Genomic DNA, 24,301 nt, shown 5'->3' on the forward strand with positions numbered 1-24,301 from the left:
GTACGCGTGGCCGCCGTGCCAACCACCGCGGTACCCGCCGCACCCACTGCGGTACCCACTGCCGCCGCTGCTGTACCCGTCGCATCCACTGCTGTAACCGCCGCATCCACTGGTGTGCCCGCCGTCGCTGCACCCGCTGCCGCCGCATCTACTGCTGCATCCGCCGCATCCGCTGCTGTACGCGCCGCCACATCCACTGCTGTACCCACCTCTGCTGTGCCCGCCGCTGCCGCACCCACACCTGCTGTGCCCGCCGATGTGCTGTCCGCCGCCTACCTAGTTGCTATGCGAGCTGCGGCCTTGCTGGCCGCACCCGTCACTGACCCTGACGTTCCCTTGGCCGCGGGCCCATGGGAAGATATGCCCACCATAGTGCCCTCTGTGCCGTCTGTCGCTGCCTCTATCACACCGGCTGCGTCCGCCTCGCCGGACGAGCAACTGACGACGCTACGAAAACAGCATGAGTTGCTACAGTTGCAACAGCAGATCCTCAAGCTGCAGCAGAACATGGATGAAGTCCAAGCACCAAGGCAGCAAGTCAGTGACTTGAGTGTGATCGAGAGCATAGTGGCCCGATTCTCAGCGGATACTGCATACGATGTAAAGAAATGGTTGAACGATCTGGGGGACGCGTTTTAAATCCTGCAGTTGAATGATCGCCTACGTTTGATTGCATGCCATCGCATGCTGGAAGGGACGGCAGCGGTATTGCTGCGCACGGTATCGGTGCAGAGCTATGAAGAACTTAAAGCAATCCTCCTCCGAGAGTTTGGACGCTCGCGCAGTGTGGAAGAAGTGTACAACGCTCTGCGGAGCCGGCGCATAAAGGCAGGCGAAGGATGTTTGAGATTCGCAATCGAGATGCAGGAGATTGCCGTGAATGCTCCGATTCCGGAGAACGAGTTGGTCGACATGATTATCGATGGACTGCGGGACAATTCTACTCGAGTCGGCATGCTGTACTCAGCTCGCACGGTGGCCGAACTGAAGCCCGTACTGGAACGCTACGAGCGCTTCCGTATGCAGGCGGCTGCCTCCAAGCAAAGTCTCAGTGTGAAGGTGCAGCCAACAACAACTGCCTTGTCGTCTGGGAACAAATCCTCAAGCACTGCTATAAGTGAGACCTGATGTTTCAACTGCTCGGGATGGGGGCATTATAAAAGCCAATGCCCGAAGCCGATCAGACCGCCGAACTCCTGCTTCAAGTGTGGCATAGTGGGCCACATTTATAAGAACTGCCCGTCTCGGATGGAAACTGCCGCCGCCACTACTGCCGCCGCCACTACTGCCGCCACCACTGCCGCCGCCGCTCCTGATGATGTGGGAGATAGATTAAACCATCTACAACTGGTGAGTGTTGCGTTTGTTTGTGATGAAGTGCAAGATAGGAAATTTATAAATATGTTTTCCCTTCTCGACTCGGGCAGTCCGAAGAGTTTTATCCGTGAATCTGAAGTCCCCCCCCAACTGCCGTCTAAGTCCCAGTAGATTGAACTGTCGTGGTTTAGGTATTTCCTATTGGCTATTGCCAACTTTGGTCTTTAGGCCAAGTCCAGTGTAGTGTTCACCTCCGTAGTACGGACCCCATACATACGTTTGAAGTTTTGCCGAACAAAGCAACCGAACTGCCGATGATAATGGGCAGAGATCTCCTGTATAAAATTAATATTAGACTTTATAAACTGAAAGAAATGAAATATGAAAAAGAATCTATGTTACTTATGAATAAACCGACTGAATGTAGAAATATGAAACTCACTGATGTTCTGAAGTCCTTTGACATATTGAGGAAAGAGATAGTGATACTGCCGTATGATAGGAATGAGATTGTATCTGCCGAATTGTTGTCTGATTCTCCCCCTTCCGAAAACTTCTGCTGTACCTCCGGAAACACAGTATGATGCACTTCTGGCTATAAATGCTATTGAGGTCCCTGCTGTCAATGATTTAGAGTTTGATATAGAGCCCACTTTACGGGAAGAGCAAGCCGCACACTTAAGGTCTATTATTTCCACTGCATATGTACAGGTTGCCCCTGAGTTAGTTGAGCCCGTGAACTATGAGATGAAAATAGAACTGACTAGCCAAACTCCGATTTTCTGCCGTCCCCGCGAACGCATCGAGGTGCGTGAGATCTGTGACGATCTCTTGAAAGCTGGCAATATTCGCCACAGTAGTTCGCCTTACGCTGCCGCGATTATCCCTGTACGTAAAAAGGACAACACCATGAGAAAGTGTGGAGATTATCGGGCGTTGAACAAAATTACGGTTCGAGATCATTTTCCGATTCCTCTGTTAGATGATTGTATCGAACACCTGGGTGGTAAATCGTTCTTCACAGTCTTGGACTTGAAAAACGGGTTCCACCATGTGAAAATGCATCCAGACTCAATCAAATATACTGCCTTCGTAACCCCTGACGGCCAGTTTGAATATGTACGCATGCCCTTCGGACTTTGTAATGGCGCTTCCGTGTTTGCTAGATTCGTTTATTCTGTCCTTAAGAAATTCATAAACCAAGGTCAACTGGTGATATATATGGACGATATACTAGTAGCATCGCATGACTTTGAAACCCATCTCGAAATACTGACGGAAATACTGTATACGTTAAGTGTGAACGGGCTATGCCTGAAGCTGACCAAATGCCGTTTTGCGTATAGGAAATTGGAGTACTTGGGCCAATTCTGCCGGTATCACGCCTAAACCAGCTCATCTTCAGGCGATACGAGACTTGCCCATACCAATGAATAGCAAGAAATTAGAGCGCTACTTCTCTAAGATAGCCTCCGCTGCCGAATCGAAATTACACAGTTATGAACTAGAGACGTTAGCTATCGTGACGGATTGTAATTCCCTGGCGCTGACACTGAGAAATGGTGGGCATTCCGCTGGGCCCTGCAGTTAGAAAACTACACAATTGTACACCGCTCGGGGGTTAGCATGACCCATGCCAATGCTTTAAGTAGAATAGAAACTGCCGCATACGTTGACGATTTAAACCTTGACTTCCAACTGCAGTTAACCCAGAACCGTGATCCCGATATTGTTAAACTCCGAGATGATTTAGAGAAACATTAAATAGCAGATTTCGAACTGCGTGACGGAGTAGAGTACCATCTGTCCCCGACGACTGTACCCCAACTTTATGTCCCTTCCGAAATGATAAATCATGTCATACGAATAGTGCATGAGAAGCTTGGCCATTTGGCCGCTGAGAAGTGTTGTGCACAAATCAAGAAGTACTACTGGTTTCCGTGTATGAAGTCTTACGTCAACAATTATATTAAAAACTGCCTCAAGTGTATTTATTATTCCGCTTCCGCTCAAGACAACCGCATCACGCTACATAGTATTCCGAAAGTGCCCCTGCCGTTTGATACCATTCATATTGATCATCTAGGTCCCCTTCGCTCTAAGAAAAAATATCTTCTAGTTGTCATTGACGCTTTCACTAAATTTGTGAAGCTGTACCCTGCAGCCATTACTAATTCGCGTGAAGTAGGTCAGACGTTAAAATCTCAGTATTTCGCGAATTACAGTAGACCCCGAATAATTATCAGTGACCGCGGTACCTGCTTTACTTCTTCCGAGTTTGCAGAATTTCTAAGGACCAACAATATAATTCATGTGCAGAATGCCACTGCCTCACCCCGGGCCAACGGCCCTATGCTAGGTAAATTGACGGAACCTGTGGACCACGCGGATTGGGTCCAACAACTGCCGAACATAGAGTTTGCATTGAATAACTCCGTCCATTCCACAACGAAATTTGCCGCGTCCGTACTCCTATTCGGGGTGGAACAACGCGGTGTTGTAGTAGATGAACTAACCGAACGGTTGGGTGAGAGGACGGCGGAAGTCGATGCCTCAGAGGTAGACGTCCGGAGATTGGCCTTCCGTAACATTGTCAAGTCTCAAGAATATATTGCTGAATATTATGCCAAACATCACCCCCCTGCCGTTAGTTTTGAGGAAGGGGATTTCGTAGTTATTAAGAATGTAGATACTTCGGCAGGTACAAACAAAAAATTTATCAGACGGTATCGTGGCCCATACGTTGTACACAAAAAACTTCCGAATGACCGATATGTAATCCGGGATGTGGAGGGCTCCCAGATCACCCAACTGCCGGATGACGGGGTACTAGAAGCCTCCAAATTAAAGCCATGGGCAGCCCCTGATCAAGATTGCACTTCAGATATCCAAACAAAGGCGACACTAGCCACTTAATGTTATTATTTACCCCTTTTGTAAGCATCGAGGTCGATTCCTTGTCAGGAGGGCCGAGTTGTAAGATGTCAGTTATTTATGAATTCTGTTAAATGTTCACACATATATCGAAGTTAGTATTTTAAGTCGATTGTTAGTAGTAAGTTAGTATTTTAAGTATCGATTGTTAGTATTAAGTTGCGTATGGGAAATATCGGTATGCGGCCTAAGGCCACACTAGAGAGTTCCTCCTTCTTCCGGCAACGCAACAACGAGACAGACGCACTAGCTGCGCAGCTCAAAAATAAATCTTTTGCCATCGTGACTTATATTTATATTTTTCAGAAAATAAATACAACTTTACATTATTTTTTAATATTTTAAGATCTAATTTTAATCAGTCTTTTAAGTCTTATTTTTAAGTAATATTTTTCATCTTTTTTTTCGCAGTACTGGGTTGGGGTGAAAAAAATTGAAATTAACAATACGGTTTAAATTGCCCGCCAAAAAAAGAACACTGTTTAAAATACGCGCCAAAAATCAAGACAGTCTGGCAACGCAAAAACCTAGAATAACTGCGTTAAACAACACTAAAATTCAATTTAGCGGATTTTTAGCCTTTTTATTTTCCAACACTGAAATCTCGAGTAGCTGTAGTAAATATTTACCCAATGAATCTGTAACGACATATTAGGTCATGTCTTGATCCATCGGGGTAATCTGACTTCTTCTCCAAATTGTACCTGAAGGACAATTTCCATTCTGTCCGTCGTTATCAGACAACTCTTGATCCCAATTTTGTTTTGCTAGCCACAACTTTTCTATAAACGATTTCCCATCACTCTTTTATTTACTTTTTGTTCTCGTCACAGTGTACCTTAAACTTAAATTCGTCTTTAAATGGTTTTCACTGTAACCCCAAGGTTTTAATTGCTTCGTTCTGATCTATTTTTAATATATGGATTCCTTTTGTAAAATAATATATCCAAGATGATTCTTTATTGGAAATTATTCTTTTGCTTAATCTAAGGTCACATATACATATATTCTTATGCTGCGACTTATGCGACAGCTAAAAAATAGAGGGAGAGTGTCAGTACGTACATACATAAATATTGTTAGAGCGCTTGTATGGAAGTGCTTGGTCAGCGTTCACACGCTGGGCTTTCTCTATCTCATGTTACGCTTGTGCATACATTGCTTATGTGAAATGCATATACAAATGTATATGTGTTATGTGCATACATCAATGTATACATATAAACATACTCAAGTGCACAATTATATTTTATATTGTTATTTTTACCTATTTCTACAACATCGAAGGGTCCTAAATACACTGAATCAAGCTTATGACCAGTTTCGTTTTTTAAGAAAACCTTGTCTCCCTTTCTATTTTAAAATCTAATACTTTTTTATCATTTATTTCTTTTTGCTTAATTTTATTGTTTTCTAAAAGTATTCTAGCTCTTTTATACGCGTTTTCTAATCTAAACTTAACTTTTGAATAATGTTCTATATTATAGATAGGTTCTATAGTAAATACGCTATTGAATTGTATTGGTAAGTTATTTTGCCTACCAAATACTAGTTCATTTGGACAATAATTATGAGTTACTGATGTTGTTGTGTTAAAACAATACACGAAATACTGTAACCATATGTCCCAATCAGTTTTATCTACTGAAATATATGAACGAATTAACTTATTGAATGTCCCATGACTTCTTTCAACGGTACCTAATGTCTGGTGGTGGTGTGCTGTAGACGTTATGTTGTCTATTTTGAAATATTTGCACAAGTCAGTTATAATGAAATTTTTATATTCTGTTCCCATGTCTGTAATGAACGTGTTCATTGGACCGTACTTCAGAATAAATGATTCGAATATGGCTTTTGCTACAGTTGTTGCACTTTTGTTTGCAACAGGTATTGCTACTAAATACTTTGTCAGGTCACATATTAACGTGATTGCGTATGCATTCCCATTTTCCGAGCGTGGTAGTGGACCTATTGTGTCTACTATCACTCTGTCAAAAGCATATTGTGGGGTTTCGGTTATAATCATAGGTGATCTTGTATGTTTCGTCGGCTTATGTACTCTTTTACATGTTTAGTCATGTTTTTCCAATAATATTGTCTCTTTATTTTTGATATCGTTTTATTTATGCCTGTATGACCTCCTTGAATTGGATCGTCATGGAATGTAGACAATATAGCTTCTTTTTCATTATTTATTTGGGTCACCGGCTTGAGTAGATGTACTCTTAATGATTTTAATAATTTATTGCCCATTATTTTAAAATTATCTATTGAAGTTGATTCAAAGATCTTTTCGGTCGGTGCCACTTTTAGTTGGCTGATTTTAGATACATCGGCTCTCCATTCAAGCCTTTCGAAAAACTGACCCAAGTCTAGAACTTCATTGGAGTATAAATCGCTAGCATTATTTCTTGCTACAACTGTTTTGACATGTTTCAATAAACATGTGGAATCCGTTATTCGCAAGGTCACTACTTTTCGTACCTCGTCATTTGTAATGACTTCGTATATGTTGGGCCTAAAAGCTTTGTCAAGACCTTTCCTTGGCAATAGTTCTTGTTTATTTTCTGCGCAGAAATCGTTTTGTCTAGTTTAGTGCCTGGTAGTGACTTTCAGGACTTTTTTGTTTTTGTCAATTAGATCGGATATTGTTATCCTTGACAGGGCGTCTGCCACAAATTTATCTTTACCTCTCAGATACTCGAGTCGCATGCGTGTTAATTTGAAACTAGGATTAACCATAAAACATAAATTTTTCAAAGGTCTTTGATCAGTTTTAATTGTTTGCCATAAATATGTGGTCGAAAATGTGTTATTGCTCAATGTATTGCTGCTAATTCTTGTTCTGTAGTACTCTTATTGATTTCACCTTTAGTGAATCTTCGTGATGCATATGCAACTGGAAGTTGGAGTCCTCTGAAATGAATTAGGCGCTATTTTTAAACCAAATGGTAATCGCGTGAAGTGATATGAACCATTGCTTGTTGAAAAAGACGTAATATATCTTGAGTTTTCCTGAAGTTCAATTTGGTGGAAACCTGACATTAAATCAAGGCATGAAAAACATTTAGCTCGACCCAATTGATCAAGCATATCATCAATTCTGGGGAGTGGGGAAATATATCTGACAGCAATTTCTTATTTATTTGCATTACTACCAGAACTAAAAATTTTTGAAACATAAATAGGATACGTTAGGTTTTGTGTTCTAATTATTAACCAATCCTCGGAACTATTGAAATCTAATTGGCAATAAAATCCTTTCCTATTCCTATTATTCCATCGCATAAAGTATATGCAATTTATATGAAATTATGTATTTGTGTGTAGTTCAATTGAAGCTAATCCTTTGTATTTTATTATTCCTTCTCCCATGCCTGGAATATCTATAATTATATTGATATGGATGTCATGAAAGACATAAAAATTTTCTTTTATAATTGAAATATCTGCACCTGTATCAATCAAAGATGTTAACTTTTTATTTATTGCAACGTTTTTGTATGATACGAAATTTTTGAGACTCAAGTTAACCGTATTGTTTATGCCCAACTGGCAACACAAGGGTTAAGGGAGGCGGGAGCTTTCACCTCGCGCCGTTTTCCCGATGATGCCCATGCCCGATTTTAGTTAGGCTAGAGTTCGTTGAAATTTATCTGTGAATACAAAGCATATAGTGAAAAGAAAATTCTCTGCGCGTTTCCAATTTCTGAAGGAAGGAAGAAGTAATAGAAGGATTCATTTAGCTGCCCCCTCTACCAAGGAAATCCAACCCCCTATTATTGGTCATTCGAGCCGGATACCAAGATCCTCTCGAACCATTTGCATCGGTGGAATTTCATATTTCAAGCTAAGTAATTTTTTCCAAATTATATGTATATGAGTACATGTACATGCCTCCAGCATCCGTATCCATACTCACATACATATAATTGTTTCCCCCTGATTTTCATAATCAAAAAAAAAAAATGACTATCCTTCTCAAAAGAGAAAAAATTTGGTCTCAAAGAATATCGTAAATTCTGGGAATTGGAAATTTATCTGACAGCAATTTTTTTATTTACTTGGTCAATTACAAATAGCCATTTTAAGAAGTGAACTGAAGTGATTTCTTTGGGACTAACAGGAATGTTCTATTGTAGAGTGAAACCGACGGTTCAACAATATTTTGTTCAATTAACTTTCCAACTTGATGCTTGATTTCTTCGATTTGGCTATGCGGACATTGATAAATGGTATATTAAAGTCACCAAAATGTATGTAACTGGCAGAAGGAAGCTTCTCCGACAGCCGAGTCGATCTAGCCATGTCCGTCCGTCCGTCTCTATGAACACGCAGATCTCGAAGGCTATAAGAGCTAGAGACACCAAATTTGGTATGTATACACTAGACTTGGGTAAAAGCAGCTCACTCATTCTTTTTTCCGTGAGCCAACTCACTCATTCAGCTCACTGGCTCACTTGCTGGTAGCTCATGACCCGATAGTAAAATACGCTAAATTTTAAGCTATTTAAAAATATTAGGTACATATATAAAAAATTTTTTTCTTTGAACTAGCAGAACTGTTAATTAAAAGTATATTTTTTAGCTCCCTTCATTGGGAATTTAACAAAATTATAAGATAAAATATAACAGAAAATTAAAAACAAAATAAACATTCTTTGAGATCCATTCATTGAACGCAAAATGAGCCATAAGAGTGAGTGAGCAAAACTGAGCTAGTTAGCAAAACTGAACTACTAAGTCAAAATGAGCTAGTGAGCCAAAAAGAGCCATATTGAAGCCACCTCAGTGGCTCAGTTCAGTGAGCCATTCATTTTGGCTCACTCACTCATGAGCTACCAAGCCTAGTATACACGTGTACTATGTAAATGTATAGAGTTATTTGGAATTTTGCCACGCCCCCTTACGCCCCAGGAATCACATAAAACTGTTTTTCTTAAAAAGTATAACAGCTAGAGACATCAAACTTGGTTTATATACTCGTTCTGTTAGCGCGCAGAAACTATATGTTTAAACTTTTTGACACGCCCACTTCCGCTCCCGGAATTTACATAAAACTGATTTTCTTAAAAACTATGATAGCTACCGACATTAAATTTGGTATGTAAACTAGCTTAATAGACGCGCAGATATTGGCTATCTAAAAATTTTGCCACGCCCACTTCCGTCCCCGCAAATTAAACAAAACTGATTTGATCAAAAACTAACAAAGCTAAAGTCATCAAATTTAGTATGTACACTGGCTTAGTATGCTCGCAGAGTACACATCTTTTCATATTTTGCCACGCCCACTTCCGCTTCCATTATTTAGGAAAAACCGATTTCCTCTTGTACTTTTTGACTATCGCATTCAAAGACGGCAGACTAATTAATCTTATCTATTTCTACCAAATTTTATTGAAATCGGACTAGAAACATGCAAAATATGCGGATGAACGTATTTTACTACGCAGTCCATAAAGCCAGAATTGGCCGTTGGCTAGTGGCGGCGCTAGAGTGCTCGTGTGTTTGTAGAGTGAGCGAGATAGCACATAGTATAAAGCATGTTAAAACAATTTAATAGACATACATTTGGTTTTCAAAATTGCAAATATTTGTTTCACCTGGTGTATGGTATACCCAAGTCGGCGAGTCGACTTACTTACTTCATTATACCTTTGCAGAGGGTATTATAAAATTGGTCAGATGTTTGTAATGCACAGAAAGTATATATATTCTTGATCAGCATAAGAAGCTGAGTCGATATAGCCATGTCCGTCTGTCCGTCCGTGCGTATGCGTTTTACTCAGCCACGCAACTGTATGTGTATGCGTGCGTTGCTTTGCTTAGGGAATGAGGGAAGAAGAAGAACTTAAAAGAGTAAAATTGTTTTGTTTGTATATTGATGAATTGAATTGCAGAAAACCAATTTTGAACATGTAAAATTATTATTGCCAAGGACTGCAAGGGTATATAAGCTTCGGCATAGCCGATGTTAGCTTCTTTGATATTTTTATACCCTTGCAAAAAGGGTATATTAATTTTGGTCAGAAGTGTGCAACGCATAGAACGAAGCATCTCCGACCATACAAAGTATATATATTCTTGATCAGCACGACGAGACGAGTTCAACTAGCCATGTCCGTCCGTCCGTCCGTCTGGATCAACGCCAACTCCTCCTAGACCGAAAGAGCTACAGAGCTGAAATTTTGCACATAGGCTTGTATATACTGCAGGCGTTGTATATCTCGGATTCAGCCGGATCGGACCACTATATCATATAGCTCCCATACAAACCCCAAAGTCACGAACAGTGACTTTTCTCAATAACTTCGTTATTTTCTATGTTATTATCGTGAAACTTAATATTAGAGAGTTTATTACGCTTATAAACGACTGTGCCAAGTTTGATCAAGATCGGGTGACTATATCATAAAGCTCCCATAGGAACGATCGGGCGAAAACAGTGACTTTTGTAAATAACACCGTTACTTTTAACGTGATTGTTTTCAAATTAAACATTTCTTAATTTAATATATCTGTTAATGATTGTGTCGAATTTGATAAAGATCGGGTGACTATATCATATAGCTCCCATAGGAACGATCGGTGGAAAACAGTGACTTTGATCAATATCTTCGTTATTTCCCATGATTGTAGGCCATTCTTTCGCAAACATAAGCCTTTTTAGATAAAATGTTCTTCCACATTGATGGCTAATAGGTAAGGAAAGAGTTACCAAAAAAGTTGCAAGGGTATACAAACTTTGACGCGGTCAAAGTTAGCCCCGGATTCTGGTTTTTATTTGCTTCTAACTTCTAAAATATTCATTTATTTTAAAAACTTTCTTTAGAAAGTTCCTATGGGATCCCCTTGTTAGATTTATTGTGAATATTTAAACTTCAATGGTGTGTTTCTGGTTTCTTAAGAATTCTGGGGGGTATTGGGGTTTCCCACCCCTTTTAGGGCTCAAACGCCTCTGGTATTGGTATTTTGGCTATTTGACTTCTGTCTAATATTGTGATATCCACCTCCACGGCCGCCTCTTTGGTGGCGTGAATAATTTCTGCCTCGTTGCGCTCTCTGGGTATTGTTATTGTTTCAGTTTGAATTGTTTCTAAAGTTGCCATTGTTTTTATAGCGGCGTCTACTGCGGTCATTATTCTGGGCATAAAAAATGGTATTATTTTAATAAATTGTCTATCGAGCCTGACTCTACCGAAAGAGTGGTGAATCTTGCGATGGCTTCATTTGTTGAATCACAGTTTCCTGATTCCATTAATATCTGGACTCTCTTAGTATGACTTATCATTTACAGCAACTTTGGTTGTGTATTTTATGGCTTGGTCGCTTGGAAGACCATCCGAAATATATGCGTCCTTAAGCGTCGGTCAATTCAGTAATCTCTTTTGTGATTTCTTTGCAAGTTTTTAATTTTTGCTGTTAAGAGATCTACTGATTCACCCTTAAACGTTGTTGACAGTTTTTGTATAACTTCATCAATCGTCGTTTCAGAGTTTAGGATATTACCCGCTTGACCTTTTAATTTAGATTTTATAATTTCGATGGCTATGGCTTCGTGCGTTTCTTTTATAGTGTTAAGCACGCGAAGCGCTCGAAGAAAGCCAGGTAGATTATTGAAGTCACCATCAAAATATAGTAAAAGCCTGGTGGCTGTATTTATGAATTCTACCACTGGTTGTTATACCGTTGTTTAAGTCAGAAACTTGTTTGAATGTAATTTTATTTTGTTTAAATGTTAATGTTGCTTTTTCCTTACAATCATTGTAGCAGGCTAGAGCTGCTATTTGATGAGATTTCGAAAGGCTGTTGTAATGGGTTTTGAAAAGAGGACTGATTTTTTCTAAGAGGGCTTTTATAATAATGGAGTATTTTTCTATGGTGCCGTCTGAAGTGTTTTTATCCTGGAAGAGGCACTTGATTGATTTACAGAGTTTCTCTTTAATATCGCGAGCTTCACCTATGATATGTTCCCAATCATTATTTCGACTCATATACTTTTTAATGAATTGACTAAGGAGTATTATTACAAATATAAAAATGAAAATTTTAATTGTTCCTAGATTATTTTGGGGACCCCGTAGTGCTACATATATTTCATTGAGTACATTTGCCTTTGGGTCTACAATTTTGCTTTTCTCGGACCCCATAATAATTGCGAATTGATATATATGTTTTTGTATGCATGTATTGTAAAAAATATTATTGGCCATCAAAAAATGGAAAGACTATTTATTTGTAAAGGTTTGTATTATTGAATGTATTTTTTGGTTATTTATATGAACAAACTTAAATGATTACACTGTGATAGTTTTTTTTAAAAAAGAAAAAGACATGGCAAAGACATTCGGGTCCTGCGAATCGAACTGCATAATTTATTTCATCAAAGTTGCCATTTTTTCGAAAAAGATCTTTTCAGTTATTATACCGACTGTATACATATTTTCAAATAACTAAGGAACTAGAGTTAGTTTAATTTTGTTAACATATCTAATTTGATTATGTGGCTATATTATAAATCGTTTATTAGATAGGTCTGGTGTCTCTTCTGCTGCCACTGAGCAAAATAAATTCTCAAATAATGATCAAGCTTCAAATGAAAAAATATAAATTTTAGCAAAATGCGAGAAAGAAAACATAAAACCAGAGGGCCGGGGCTAACTTCGACCGCGTCAAAGTTTGTATACCCTTGCAACTTTTTTGGTAACTCTTTCCTTACCTATTAGCCATCAATGGCTAATGTTTGCCAAAGAATGGCCTACAATCATAGGAAATAAGGAAGATATTGATCAAAGTCACTGTTTTCCACCGATCGTTCTTATGGGAGCTATATGATATAGTCACCCGATCTTGATCAAACTTGGCAGAGTTATTTATAGGCGTAATAAACTCTCTAATATTAAGTTTCACGACAATAGCTCAGAAAATAACGAAGTTATTGAGAAAGTCACTGTTCGTAACTTGGCCGTTTGTATGGGAGCTATATGATATAGTCACCCGATCTTGATCAAATTTGGCATAGTCGCTTATAGGCGTAGTAAGCTCTCTAATATTAAGTTTCACGATAATAGCATAGAAAATAACGAAGTTATTGAGAAAAGTCACTGTTCGTGACTTTGGGGTTTGTATGGGAGCTATATGATATAGTGGTCCGATCCGGCTGAATCCGAGATATACAACGCCTGCAGTATATACAAGCCTATGTGCAAAATTTCAGCTCTGTAGCTCTTACGGTCTAGGAGGAGTTTGCGTTGATCCAGACGGACGGACGGACGGACGGACGGACGGACGGACGGACGGACATGGCTAGTTGAACTCGTCTCGTCATGCTGATCAAGAATATATATACTTTGTATGGTCGGAGATGCTTCGTTCTATGCGTTGCACACTTCTGACCAAAATTAATATACCCTTTTTGCAAGGGTATAAAAATAGGGTCACGATTCTCTCTATACCCTTGCAGAGGGTATTATAAAATTGGTCAGATGTTTGTAACGCACAGAAGGAGACGTTTATTTATGTTCAGCATGAGAAGCTGAGTCGATATAGCCATGTCCGTCTGTCCGTCCGTCCTACTGTGCACGCCGCCATCTTAAGAGCTATCGAGATGAAACTTGGTATTTGAGCTACTTATATCCCGGAGCTAATAAAGTATGAAAATTGTCAGAATCGGACCACTATAAATAGAACACAAGTTACAGTCAATATTAATCGGTTCAAGCGCTGCCGGCAGCGCTGCTTGCTGCCTACTACGTCATCATCAAAACAAAGGAGTACATGCATACACACACACAGACGCAACGCTACATGAACTGTATGTGTATGCGTGCCGTGCGTTGCGTAGGAAAAGATGGAAAAGGAAGAAAAAATTGTAGTAAAAAGAGCAATAATGTTTTGTTTGTGTATTGATGAATTGAGTTGCAGGGAAAGAAATTTAAAAAAGTTATTACCAAGGACTGCAAGGGTATAAAAACTTCGGCATAGCCGAGGTTGGCTTCTTTGATATTTTTTTTTACATATTGTCCCAAATCTTGCGAACGGACGGATTTAGAGGCTAGATGTCTTTCCAACATTTTTGGCCCTTTAAAATCTAAAAAACTTTGCTGAAGAAAGATTTAAAAAAATGAATATTTTAGAAGTTACATGCAAATAAAAAAAAGATCCTTTTCGAAAAAATGGCAACTTTAATGAAAAACTTCACCAAAAAATTTTGTATGAAACCATCGTGATAACTTAAAAAACCAATGATGCAGTTCGATTCGTAGGACCCAAAATTGTGTAAAACCATCGAATTTTGCCATGTATTTTTTTTTTTTTTTTTGTAAACTATCACAGTGTTATTAAATTTATGAATCGATTATTGAAATCACCCAATATTCAGCTTTAAAGTTGATTCTTTTTGTAAAAATTATCATTTATTCGCATTTACTAAAAGTGTCTCAACTTTCTGCGTCTCCTGCATCCATGAATCTCAACCGATTTCAAAATTGGATTCATAATCATGAAGTATTCCCTATCGGTTGCATTAATTATGTTTGCCAAACACGAAATTTTTGTAGTTGATCGACTGCCTTTACATTAACTCGGTCGCACGCACTTTTTATTTATTGTTTGGAAACCAACCGCCTCGTTAGACTGTTTAAAGTGATATTTGATTTATGGTTTAATATCTCAGCAATTTTTGTAACTATTATAACCAGTCAATTCAATTTTTTTTCTCAGACTTATAGCTTTTACCCGATATGGATTACATATCGATACTCAAGAACTCGATGCAACTCGATAATAACCTTACTGCACTAATAATAAGAAATATAATTCAATATGCTAACAATAAAAATGCATTTCGTTCAGAAACATTTATTGACCAATAATATTTAGATTTTTTATACTCTGTCTCCTACCACTAGTGGGGGAAAACAAGTGTTATTTTATTTTGCTAACTTAAGCTGGTCTGAAGAATTTAGATTTTAGGGAGCCGATTCAATCTCTGAGTCTCTCGCTACTGGTGGTAAGAACCAAAATGATTAGGGAATTTCATTTATTGCAAACTAAAAAACCCGATCTTAATTTTTTTAATTCAAAATATTAACTGATTTTATTTATCAAAGTGTTGTGTATATATGAACTCTTAGAATCTACTAGATTCAATCTAGGAGTGGACAAGTGTTCTTAAGAAACATTAAATCTTATTAGAGATTAGGGTCATTACCCTCGCATCCCAGGGTCTATATGTCAGTACTCGTCTCGTCGTGCTGATCAAGAATATATATATACTTTATATGGTTGGAAATGCTTCCTTCTATGCGTTGCACACTTCTGAATTAATAAACCCTTTTAACAAGGGTACGCATAATATTATATGTATCTTTGTGCAAGGACTAAACGAAAATCGAAGCTTCGGCATCTGCTATTTTTCATATTAATAAAGTTTCTACATACAATATTCATAATTTTCTATACACGACTGTAATGATATTTATTTCATAGGATGGTATTTAATGGATGTCAGCTTCTTGAAAAAGAGATATTTTTTTTCATCACCTTGTTTGCTCTTGGAACGGGCTTACCTCAAGGTGCACCGGAAAGTGTTTGTGATACTATGTTGCCTTTTCATGCCGGTGGTGGTATACTTCCTGAAAAAAGTGTGTCCCCATTTGTTGTGGAAAGTGCAGTTTCCGTAATTTCTCAGGGACAGACTCTCAAAGTTGAGCTTAGTGGTGTGCCAGCTGGATTAAATCTTAGCGGTTTTATGGTTCAGGCACGAAATTGGAATCCTCCATTTGCTATTGTTGGCCAATTCAGTTCGATTCGAGATGGTCTTGTAAAGTTATTGAGTTGCGATGATTCAATAAATAACTCAGCAACGCACAGTAATGCTGGTGCAAAGCCTCAAGTGATAATAGAATGGAGAGCTCCCTTGGATTTTGTGGGACAAGTGGTATTTAAGTAAGTCAATTACTGTTTAGAATAACTAAAGAACATAGTTTTTAACTTTTTGCTTTATTTTTTTTTTCGTTAAAAGCGCCACTGTTGCTGAAACTTATAATAAATTTTGGACTGGCGTTGTTTCTAATCCAATCCAGGTGGTCAAAAGAGATCTGTTTGTAGAGACTGCTCAACTACCTACCAAACGATTACCAACATCTACTATGAAATATTTCACTACTGAAGCGCATTACACGCCTTCGGAATATATATCTTCCAATATAGTTATCAGTTCCCGTATGGATGTTATTTACACTGATTGCGGTGCAAGAAAGATTTGTTTTGGTTTACCCGATGGCTGTATTATCAGTAAATCCTGCATTTCCATTACTGCAGTGACTGTTCGGGGTAACATATTTGAGTTTGAACTTCAATCTGGAAAAGGTAATTAAAGCACGCCATATAAAAATTTTTTTTTCTTTATAGAAATTTATATTCTTGCAGGCACCAAGGCTGTATATGTGGCCATGGGTTTGTCAGATGATGCTAAGATGGGCGAAGATTTGGTAATTGAATGCGTTCCGGAGAACGGTCGTGTGAGCTTATATTCATCATATACATCCAACTCTCCCTACGCAGCGATTAGATCTAATGTGGTAAGGTTAATCGATGAGACATTACATTATGGTTATAGGTGTTGTATACATTTATGACAATAATATTATCATTCGAGGGCCCAGTGCACAAGTTGACTGCTGCAGTGGGTGACTTGCCCAACGTTGCTGCTGTGGTTAATGCTTCGGGACCGCGGCCTCTCGTTGGCATAACAACAAAGATACATATATTTGTTTCTGGAAAAGTTTAAACTTTCTTATTCTCGGGACATTTCGGCCTTTAAAATTAGCGTTTCTCCCAATATCTTCGACATTATATGTCGGAAAGATTTTTGGCCGAAACATATAATAGTTAAAGAATCTACTGGAAAAAGAAAAATCGGCAACCGATTCGCCTGCCAAAAACAACATCTACTACTATTCCTGCCTCATCAGCATCTGCTGGTGTGTCAAAAAACTAGCTTCATCCCTTAACCTGGATTACCAGAACGTTAGAGGACTGAAATCTAAACTTCCTAATCTCTATGTAGATAGTCTTTCTTTTAAACATAACATTTCAGCTTTTACAGACACAGCTTAAACCTGATATTGCTGATGCATCGGGTTTTTTCCACCATCGTCCGACATAATGGTCTATTTAAACCATTTAGAGGCAATTCAGTTTGTGTCCTCTTTAGTTTCTAGTCAAGACATGCTTATAGTTTTAGGTGATTTCAATTTACCTTTACCATGGTCACTAACAGATAAATCTACCATGTTGCTGACTTCTATGTCACATGACTTTATTGATGGCCTTCTAGGCCTATCTTTATCTCAAGTCAATCCTGTCTTAAATTATAATGGAAAATCGTTAGATCTTATTTTTGTATTGGATTCTTCTTATTGTAATGTTTTTAGGATTGAACCATTTGTTCTTCACGAAGACAAATTTCATCCTACATTAAATTTAAAAATTGATCTGCCCTTGCTATCATTTCAAATGGTTCAAATAAGTTACCTCTAACTAGGTGCTTTCGTGAGACTGAGTTTGCCAGCCTTAATGAAAACATTATTACTACCGATTGGTCTTATCTGTACAATTGTAGAGCTATGAACTTAGCTGTTCGTTTCTTTTATGATATGATTTGTGTGCCTCTTGGTAGGCAGGAGCGGCTTAACAAACCTCCCAGATTCTCTCGAGAGTTATCCGATTTGAAAAATGTCAAGACTCGATATTATTAGAAGTTTCAAAAAACACGTCGTTCATCAGATTACGCACTGTATACAGTCGCTCGTTCAAAATTCATGATGCTTAATACACAATGCTATAAGAATTATCTTCAGTGGTGAAGGCTGAAGTTTTCTTCTGACCCTAAACAATTTTATAATTTTGTTAATTCTAAACGTAAGACCTCTGCGCACCCATCTTTTTTGTCCTTTGAAAACAACTTATTCCTCAACGGAATGTCAAGCACAGGTCCGTATCCTTATCATTTAAAAAAGGCTAATTGCATTTTTAATAATTTATTGATGAAAGTTCTCTCGGGGCCCAGATGGCCTACATAGATGTGTATTCAGGTTCTATGTAAGCCCATTTTAAAAATGTTTCTATTGTCTGTCGAATCTTCCTCTTTTCCATCTATTTGGAAGGAGTATACCATACCTCTGCAAAAAAATTAAAAAAGTCCGAAGCCTCTAACTATAGGGGTATTTCAAAATTGTCCGCTATTCCGAAAGCTTTTGAGAAAATTATAACTTCTCAATTGCAACATTTTTGCAGCTCTATTATTTCGCCATCCCAACATGGGTTTGTGAAACGAAGGTCTACAACCGCTAACCTTTTAGAATTTACCTCTATAATTATCAAGGGGTTCAAAAATGCTAAACAACTGATGTCATATACATTGACTTCAGCAAAGCCTTTGATTCCGTTAATCATACCCTATTACTTTCTAAGCTGAGCGACATTGGATTTCCACCCCTTTTCCTTTCTTGGGTTAGAGAATATTTAACAAATAGAAAACAGAGGGTACTTTTTAGGTCTTCTTTTTTCGATTCCATTCCTGTGATTTCTGGTGTACCTCAAGGTAGTCATCTTGGCCCTCTGCTTTTCAGACTATTCATTAACGATCTTCCATCAGTCATTGTACATTCGCGTGTGCTTATGTATACTGACGATGTCAAGCTTTGTCTTACTTATAAAGATACAGATTCATTTATTGGTCTACAAGCTGATCTTAAAAACTTTCAATCCTGGTTCAATTTATTAAATCTTAACACTACCAAATGTAAGTTAACGACTTTTTTTCGTAACTCTCCTCAACTGGTCACTTATTTTCTAAATAAACGTCGTTTAGAACGTCTAACCAATATGAATGATTTGGGCGTACTTATGGACCATAAGTTAAATTTTAACACCCATATTTCCACCATGGTCGCAAAGGCCATGAGTGTTCTGGGTTTCATTGAAAGATGGTCCAGAGAATTTGACGACCCCTATACAACTGAAGTTCTTTTTACTTCGCTTGTCCGTCCTATTTTAGGGTATGGATCTTGCATTTGGTCACCTCAATATGAGTCGCACCAGACTAGACTTGAATCCGTTCAAAAGCAGTTCTTGCTATTTGCTCTTCGTGGCTTAAGCTGGGATCGCAATGTCAATTTGCCTAGAATTATGATTGGTGTCATTTTTAAGCACAAGCTCCTAATTGGTGATATCGACTCGCACGAGTTATTCGCTCAGGTAAATCTGTCGGTACCATGTAGACGGAGTAGACATCCTTTGATACCTTCATCCCTTAGTCGTTGTTCCTCTAACTATGCCTTGCATGAACCTTTTAGGGTCCTCTGCTCTGATTACAACCTTCTATTCCCTGTAATCGGCTCATAGTCTTCTATTAATATACTTAAAACATCTATCCATTCCTATTTAGTTAATAGATGGCTATAGTATTATTTGTTTGTCTGTTTTTTCTATTGTGTATTTGTCCTCGAGATTCGTGCCGTGCGTTATACGGCTGCACCCCTCGGTCGGTCGGGTGGAAGGTGGGCACTGTTGTTTCGTTTTTGAAAAAACAAGTGCGTCTACTATAGTGGCCGGGGGGTTCCCATAACTCTTTACGTTGTTTTTGTCAAGTTCTAATGATGTGAATAGTTGTCCTACTATTTGTTTTGATCGAAATTTTTGTTTCCTTTACCCTATTTCTTGCCAGACCTTTCCGACTAGCGACTTGTACTCTTAGGAAGCTTCCTTAAAATTTATTTCTCTAAAGATTCTAAAAAACAGTCATTTAGAAAAGGATTTAAATTTTACCCTACTTTCCACTCGTGTTAAATATATGAAATCATTTCCCATTTCATTGATAATTGATAATGACCATCATAACTCAGTTTTTTTTTTTTTTTTAAACTAGAGTGCCAGGCTTAGTTTGCTTGTTTTGCTCACCCTTTACCTATAGCCCTTAAAGTGAAAATACATTTCCCTTTTGTTTACACGGCGTTTTATTTTTTTATTAATAATGAATACCTATTTTCGTACTACAAAAAAGACATTTCGCGTCGAATGAAAAAGAACCCTGACTTTAAGCTCTTGTAAGCACGTTTGTCTGTTTGTTGTTCTAAATAATGTAAGATGGTGCAAGCTTAAGTGGGAATGTATTTTTTGTAGTCAAGCAATTTGCAGGAAAGTAAATACTTTTCAAGCCAACAACATTATTCAACAATATTAAAAATATCAATGGCAAGGATGTATTACAAATCTTTGCAAACCTAATTTAGCAATAATGCTTACACTAAGAGATAAAAGATTGATTGACATTTCCCAAAAGCACAAAAAATTAATATTTATAAAAGACTTTGATTTTTTTCAGTTGCAAAATTCCGCTCGTCTTATAAATGCTTCGTTTGTAGATGGTGTTATCTATTGCAAAGTGCAGCGCGAACCTTTAATTACCGTTCAAGGTCGCAATTTCGACTTAAGGAATGACATATATCACTTATTGGTTGCTTCAGGAACTACATTAAAGAATACTGGCATAGGCTTCCATGATATAGGACGCTCCCCATCTGGTAATCGCATTAATTTGGCTGTAGTCCAGGATTTGATTGGTAACAAAATGGTCTTGGTCCGACTTCATGGAGCGTTTATGATTTCTGCCTGGACAGGCACTGCATCGCTGGGAGTAATATTCGCTCGGTACTTTAAGCACACATGGGTGGGCAATCAGAGTTGTGGGAAAGATCAGTGGTTCACTTGGCATCAGTCATTAATGATAACCACATGGATATTAACTGTATTTGGCTTTGTTTCTATTTGGGTGGAACTAAAGCAAGCTGTGTGGCATGCTCACTCAATACTAGGATTGGTGACGCTTATTTTATGCTTTATACAACCAATTGGAGCTTTTTTTCGTCCGGGACCGACTGATAAAAGCCGGCCATACTTTAATTGGTTTCATTGGTTAGTTGGAAATTTGTGTCACATCTTGGCAAGTAAGTTGGTTCATACATATTACTTTATAATACTCCTGAGGATATTATAATATTAGCTATATTTTTGTAATGTAAAAAAGTTGTTCCGACATTACTTGTCCGACTGTTTTTGAACAAAATTCCTCACCTCATTTTAAGTTTATTCTTGAACAACTTGACCCGAGTCTGCTGCAGTACTGCTGGTGAAGCTGCTTCGGAAAAGCCGAAGTTACCCGCATTTTTTTTTTAGCGTAGAATCCTATAATTTTTTTATTTGCTGCATAGTTGTGGCTATTTTCTTCTCAGTAAATCTTTCGAAGTCTGAGCTACCTGAATGGACAGATTGGATTTTGGTTACTTTTGTGGTGGTTCATTGTTTGTCCCATCTAATATTTTCTGTAAGTAAAAATTTGGATGTACTAAAATAAACATAAATATATGTATGTATTAGACGTTGAAATGGTTTACCACCTTTGTGGGAAATCGTGCGATCTGGAGTTTTAGCGTCAGGAAGAAAACCTCGACTTATTTGTATATATATTTATAATTTGTTATAAACAGATTGCTATGGCCGCTTCGGACCGACAACTAAATCAACGAGTAAATGCATTTCAAATGGGCGAAATGTCTCATCATCAAGAAGCTATGCGCAACGGTATAATAGCTGCAACAGAATTGGATGCACCGGTAAATAGACAAAATAGGTAAACTTTTAAAAAGGTTCAAACTTTTTTTCCATTTTAGTATGCTGGTCTACGCAAGGGTCTTTTGGGTGTTTATGTCATAGTCGTGTCATTTTTTGTTTTGGTGCTGATTCTTCTAGTCTTACTTGCGCCTATTGAACAGTATTGGTCATCGACTTAAATAGTATATACTCACTGTCTATTAATAATCCCGTTTTTCCCTTACTTAACTTGTATTCTTTTTTTATCTCCTGTCGGTAGAACTAAAATTGTTACTTTATGACAATGAAATAATTAAAACAGCATTAAAGTTAAAAGCAGCCTTAAATTTGCTACAGTTACTGTTTAACATCTGAAACCATGGAAACGCATATACACATTGAATATATGTGTACAAAAAAAGAGAAAAAGAAAAAACAGTTGAAAATGGATTAAATTAAAGGAAGAAACAACGGTTGCCTTAAAATTCATGCATGGAACTTTGTAGTGTAAGCCATTTGAAATATTTGAATTTTAAACCCTTGCAGAGGGTATTACGAAATTGGTCAGATGTTTGTAACGCACAGAAGGAGACGTTTCCGACCCCGATGTGCAAATCAACTTCACGCCGCCATCGTAAGAGCTATCGGAATGAAACTTGATATTTGATATACTTGTTCAATGAAAGACGTTAGTATTGCTTAAATTTATTAAATGTTTATTTATTTATATATAAATAGACACACTTATGACTGATGAGCCATCGATATCTTTTATCGGGTTACATACTTAATTGACATACATTTCCATTTGTTCTATATTATAATTGTCTTAATGTTATCTTATTTTATATAATCTAAACACCAACATACTCCCGGCCGTTGAACACCTGTTCAACGTTATCCAACGTTGACCGCAAAATTGGGATTGACGATCCTCACGGTTGTCTGCCTTGGAGGTTATGAGCATCTTCTTATTCCATATACCATCACAAGAACCAATGGTATTGTTAGCGGTACGTAGCAGACGATAACATGGTGAGCCGGCTGGATGGGGTCTTCTGGTAATTTCCAGTTTTGCTTTGTTTTTCAGGTTTCCTTGAATGTTGCTTAGTTCGTCGTAGCTTAGCTGCATCATTGTAAATTTTGTTGTTGGCGCTACTTTTGTTGGGCCAATGCTGAAGTTGCCAAGTCGGACATATGACAATTTCATTGTGTCTGTCGTAGTTATACGGTGACCTGTTATTCGTATAGCAGAACTCCTTGCTGTGCACGTCGGGTCTAGAGTTAACAATCCAGTCTTCTTAATAGTGACACTTTGTATATTATCGTCACAGGTCACTGCGAGTTCAATTGGTCTAGTGGTGGCAAAAATCCACTGATTTTTGTGATACATGTCGTACCACACGAATGACCTGTTTGTGTGTTGTATTTGACAAGTTGATGATTTTGTATTTTTGAATAGCTGGAACTCACAATTGCTATTGACACCTGTCAATAAGCCGTAAACGTCGTTTGTTTATCAAAACAAATATATTGCTCGTTGTTGAGCTGATGGCATTGTTCCAAATCGGCTCTTGAGAGCCCAATGTATTGATTCTGTTCCTTGTTGACAGCAATGATGGGAATTTTAATGTTCATGATTACAATCCCATGAGTACCAATTGCTGGAATGGGTACCAAGATATACAGTTGCACTGCCTGCGTTGCCACTAATGGAAATGTGACGTCGCACAGTTGGGCCTCTGCTCGGATAGCGTTGCAAAAATACGTTTTTTCATGATCGCGTTTGGCAAAAATGATATACGCAATCGATAGGAAATACTTCAGAAATTATGAATCCGAAAAATTTTTGAAATCGGTTGAGATTCATGGGTGCTAGAGGCGCCCAAAGTTGGGACATTTTTAGTGAAAAGGAAAAAATGATAATTTTTAAAAAAAATCGCAACTTTAAAACTGAATATTGGGCGATTTCAACAATCGATCTTGGATATTTTGGTTTTATCTGAAAAGTATGTTCTTTATTAATAGCATGTTTCATAAATTTTAATAATTACTTAAATAGTTATTGAACTAGAAGCGTTTAAAAAATGTACTAAATATTGGCATTTTTTGAAATTTGATGGAATAAAACTAGCAAGACTCAACGAGTATCAATACCGGACTACATACACTAGGTAGGTGAAATATTTACCTATCAGATGTATATAGTCCCAATATGCGGAGACCTGCGACAGCGATGCGTAAGCCATAAAACTAAGGCAACCTCGCCTAAAAAATGCGCTGCAGGTATAAGGAAGAAGAAGAGCGCATGCGTATTGGCCTGTAGCTTCTTTGTATTTAAATGATAACATTGCGTAATGCTGTTTTGCAAATACTACCTGTTTACCTT

The 24,301-nt window shown here is 38.0% G+C and overlaps 1 protein-coding gene across 3 annotated transcripts in view; it reads left to right on the forward strand.

The window, feature by feature from the left end:
* LOC137574973 (putative ferric-chelate reductase 1 homolog) overlaps nucleotides 1-22,259 on the forward strand; it is a 43,053-nt gene extending 20,794 nt beyond the window's left edge. For 2 of the 3 annotated variants that reach the window (XM_068287392.1, XM_068287391.1), the window contains exons 2-8: nucleotides 15,748-16,206; nucleotides 16,283-16,629; nucleotides 16,690-16,841; nucleotides 20,648-21,269; nucleotides 21,534-21,646; nucleotides 21,810-21,935; nucleotides 21,993-22,259. In XM_068287392.1, the coding sequence (XP_068143493.1) occupies nucleotides 15,748-16,206; nucleotides 16,283-16,629; nucleotides 16,690-16,841; nucleotides 20,648-21,269; nucleotides 21,534-21,646; nucleotides 21,810-21,935; nucleotides 21,993-22,112 (1,939 nt within the window). In that variant the 3' untranslated portion in view covers nucleotides 22,113-22,259. The remainder of the gene's footprint in view (nucleotides 1-15,747; nucleotides 16,207-16,282; nucleotides 16,630-16,689; nucleotides 16,842-20,647; nucleotides 21,270-21,533; nucleotides 21,647-21,809; nucleotides 21,936-21,992) is intronic. The other variant, XM_068287393.1, reaches the window with a different exon arrangement.
* The last annotated feature ends 2,042 nt before the right edge of the window (nucleotides 22,260-24,301 follow it).

This window comes from Drosophila tropicalis, unplaced genomic scaffold (genome assembly GCF_018151085.1).
Source record: "Drosophila tropicalis isolate 14030-0801.00 unplaced genomic scaffold, ASM1815108v1 contig_527, whole genome shotgun sequence".
Lineage (NCBI taxonomy): Eukaryota > Metazoa > Arthropoda > Insecta > Diptera > Drosophilidae > Drosophila > Drosophila tropicalis.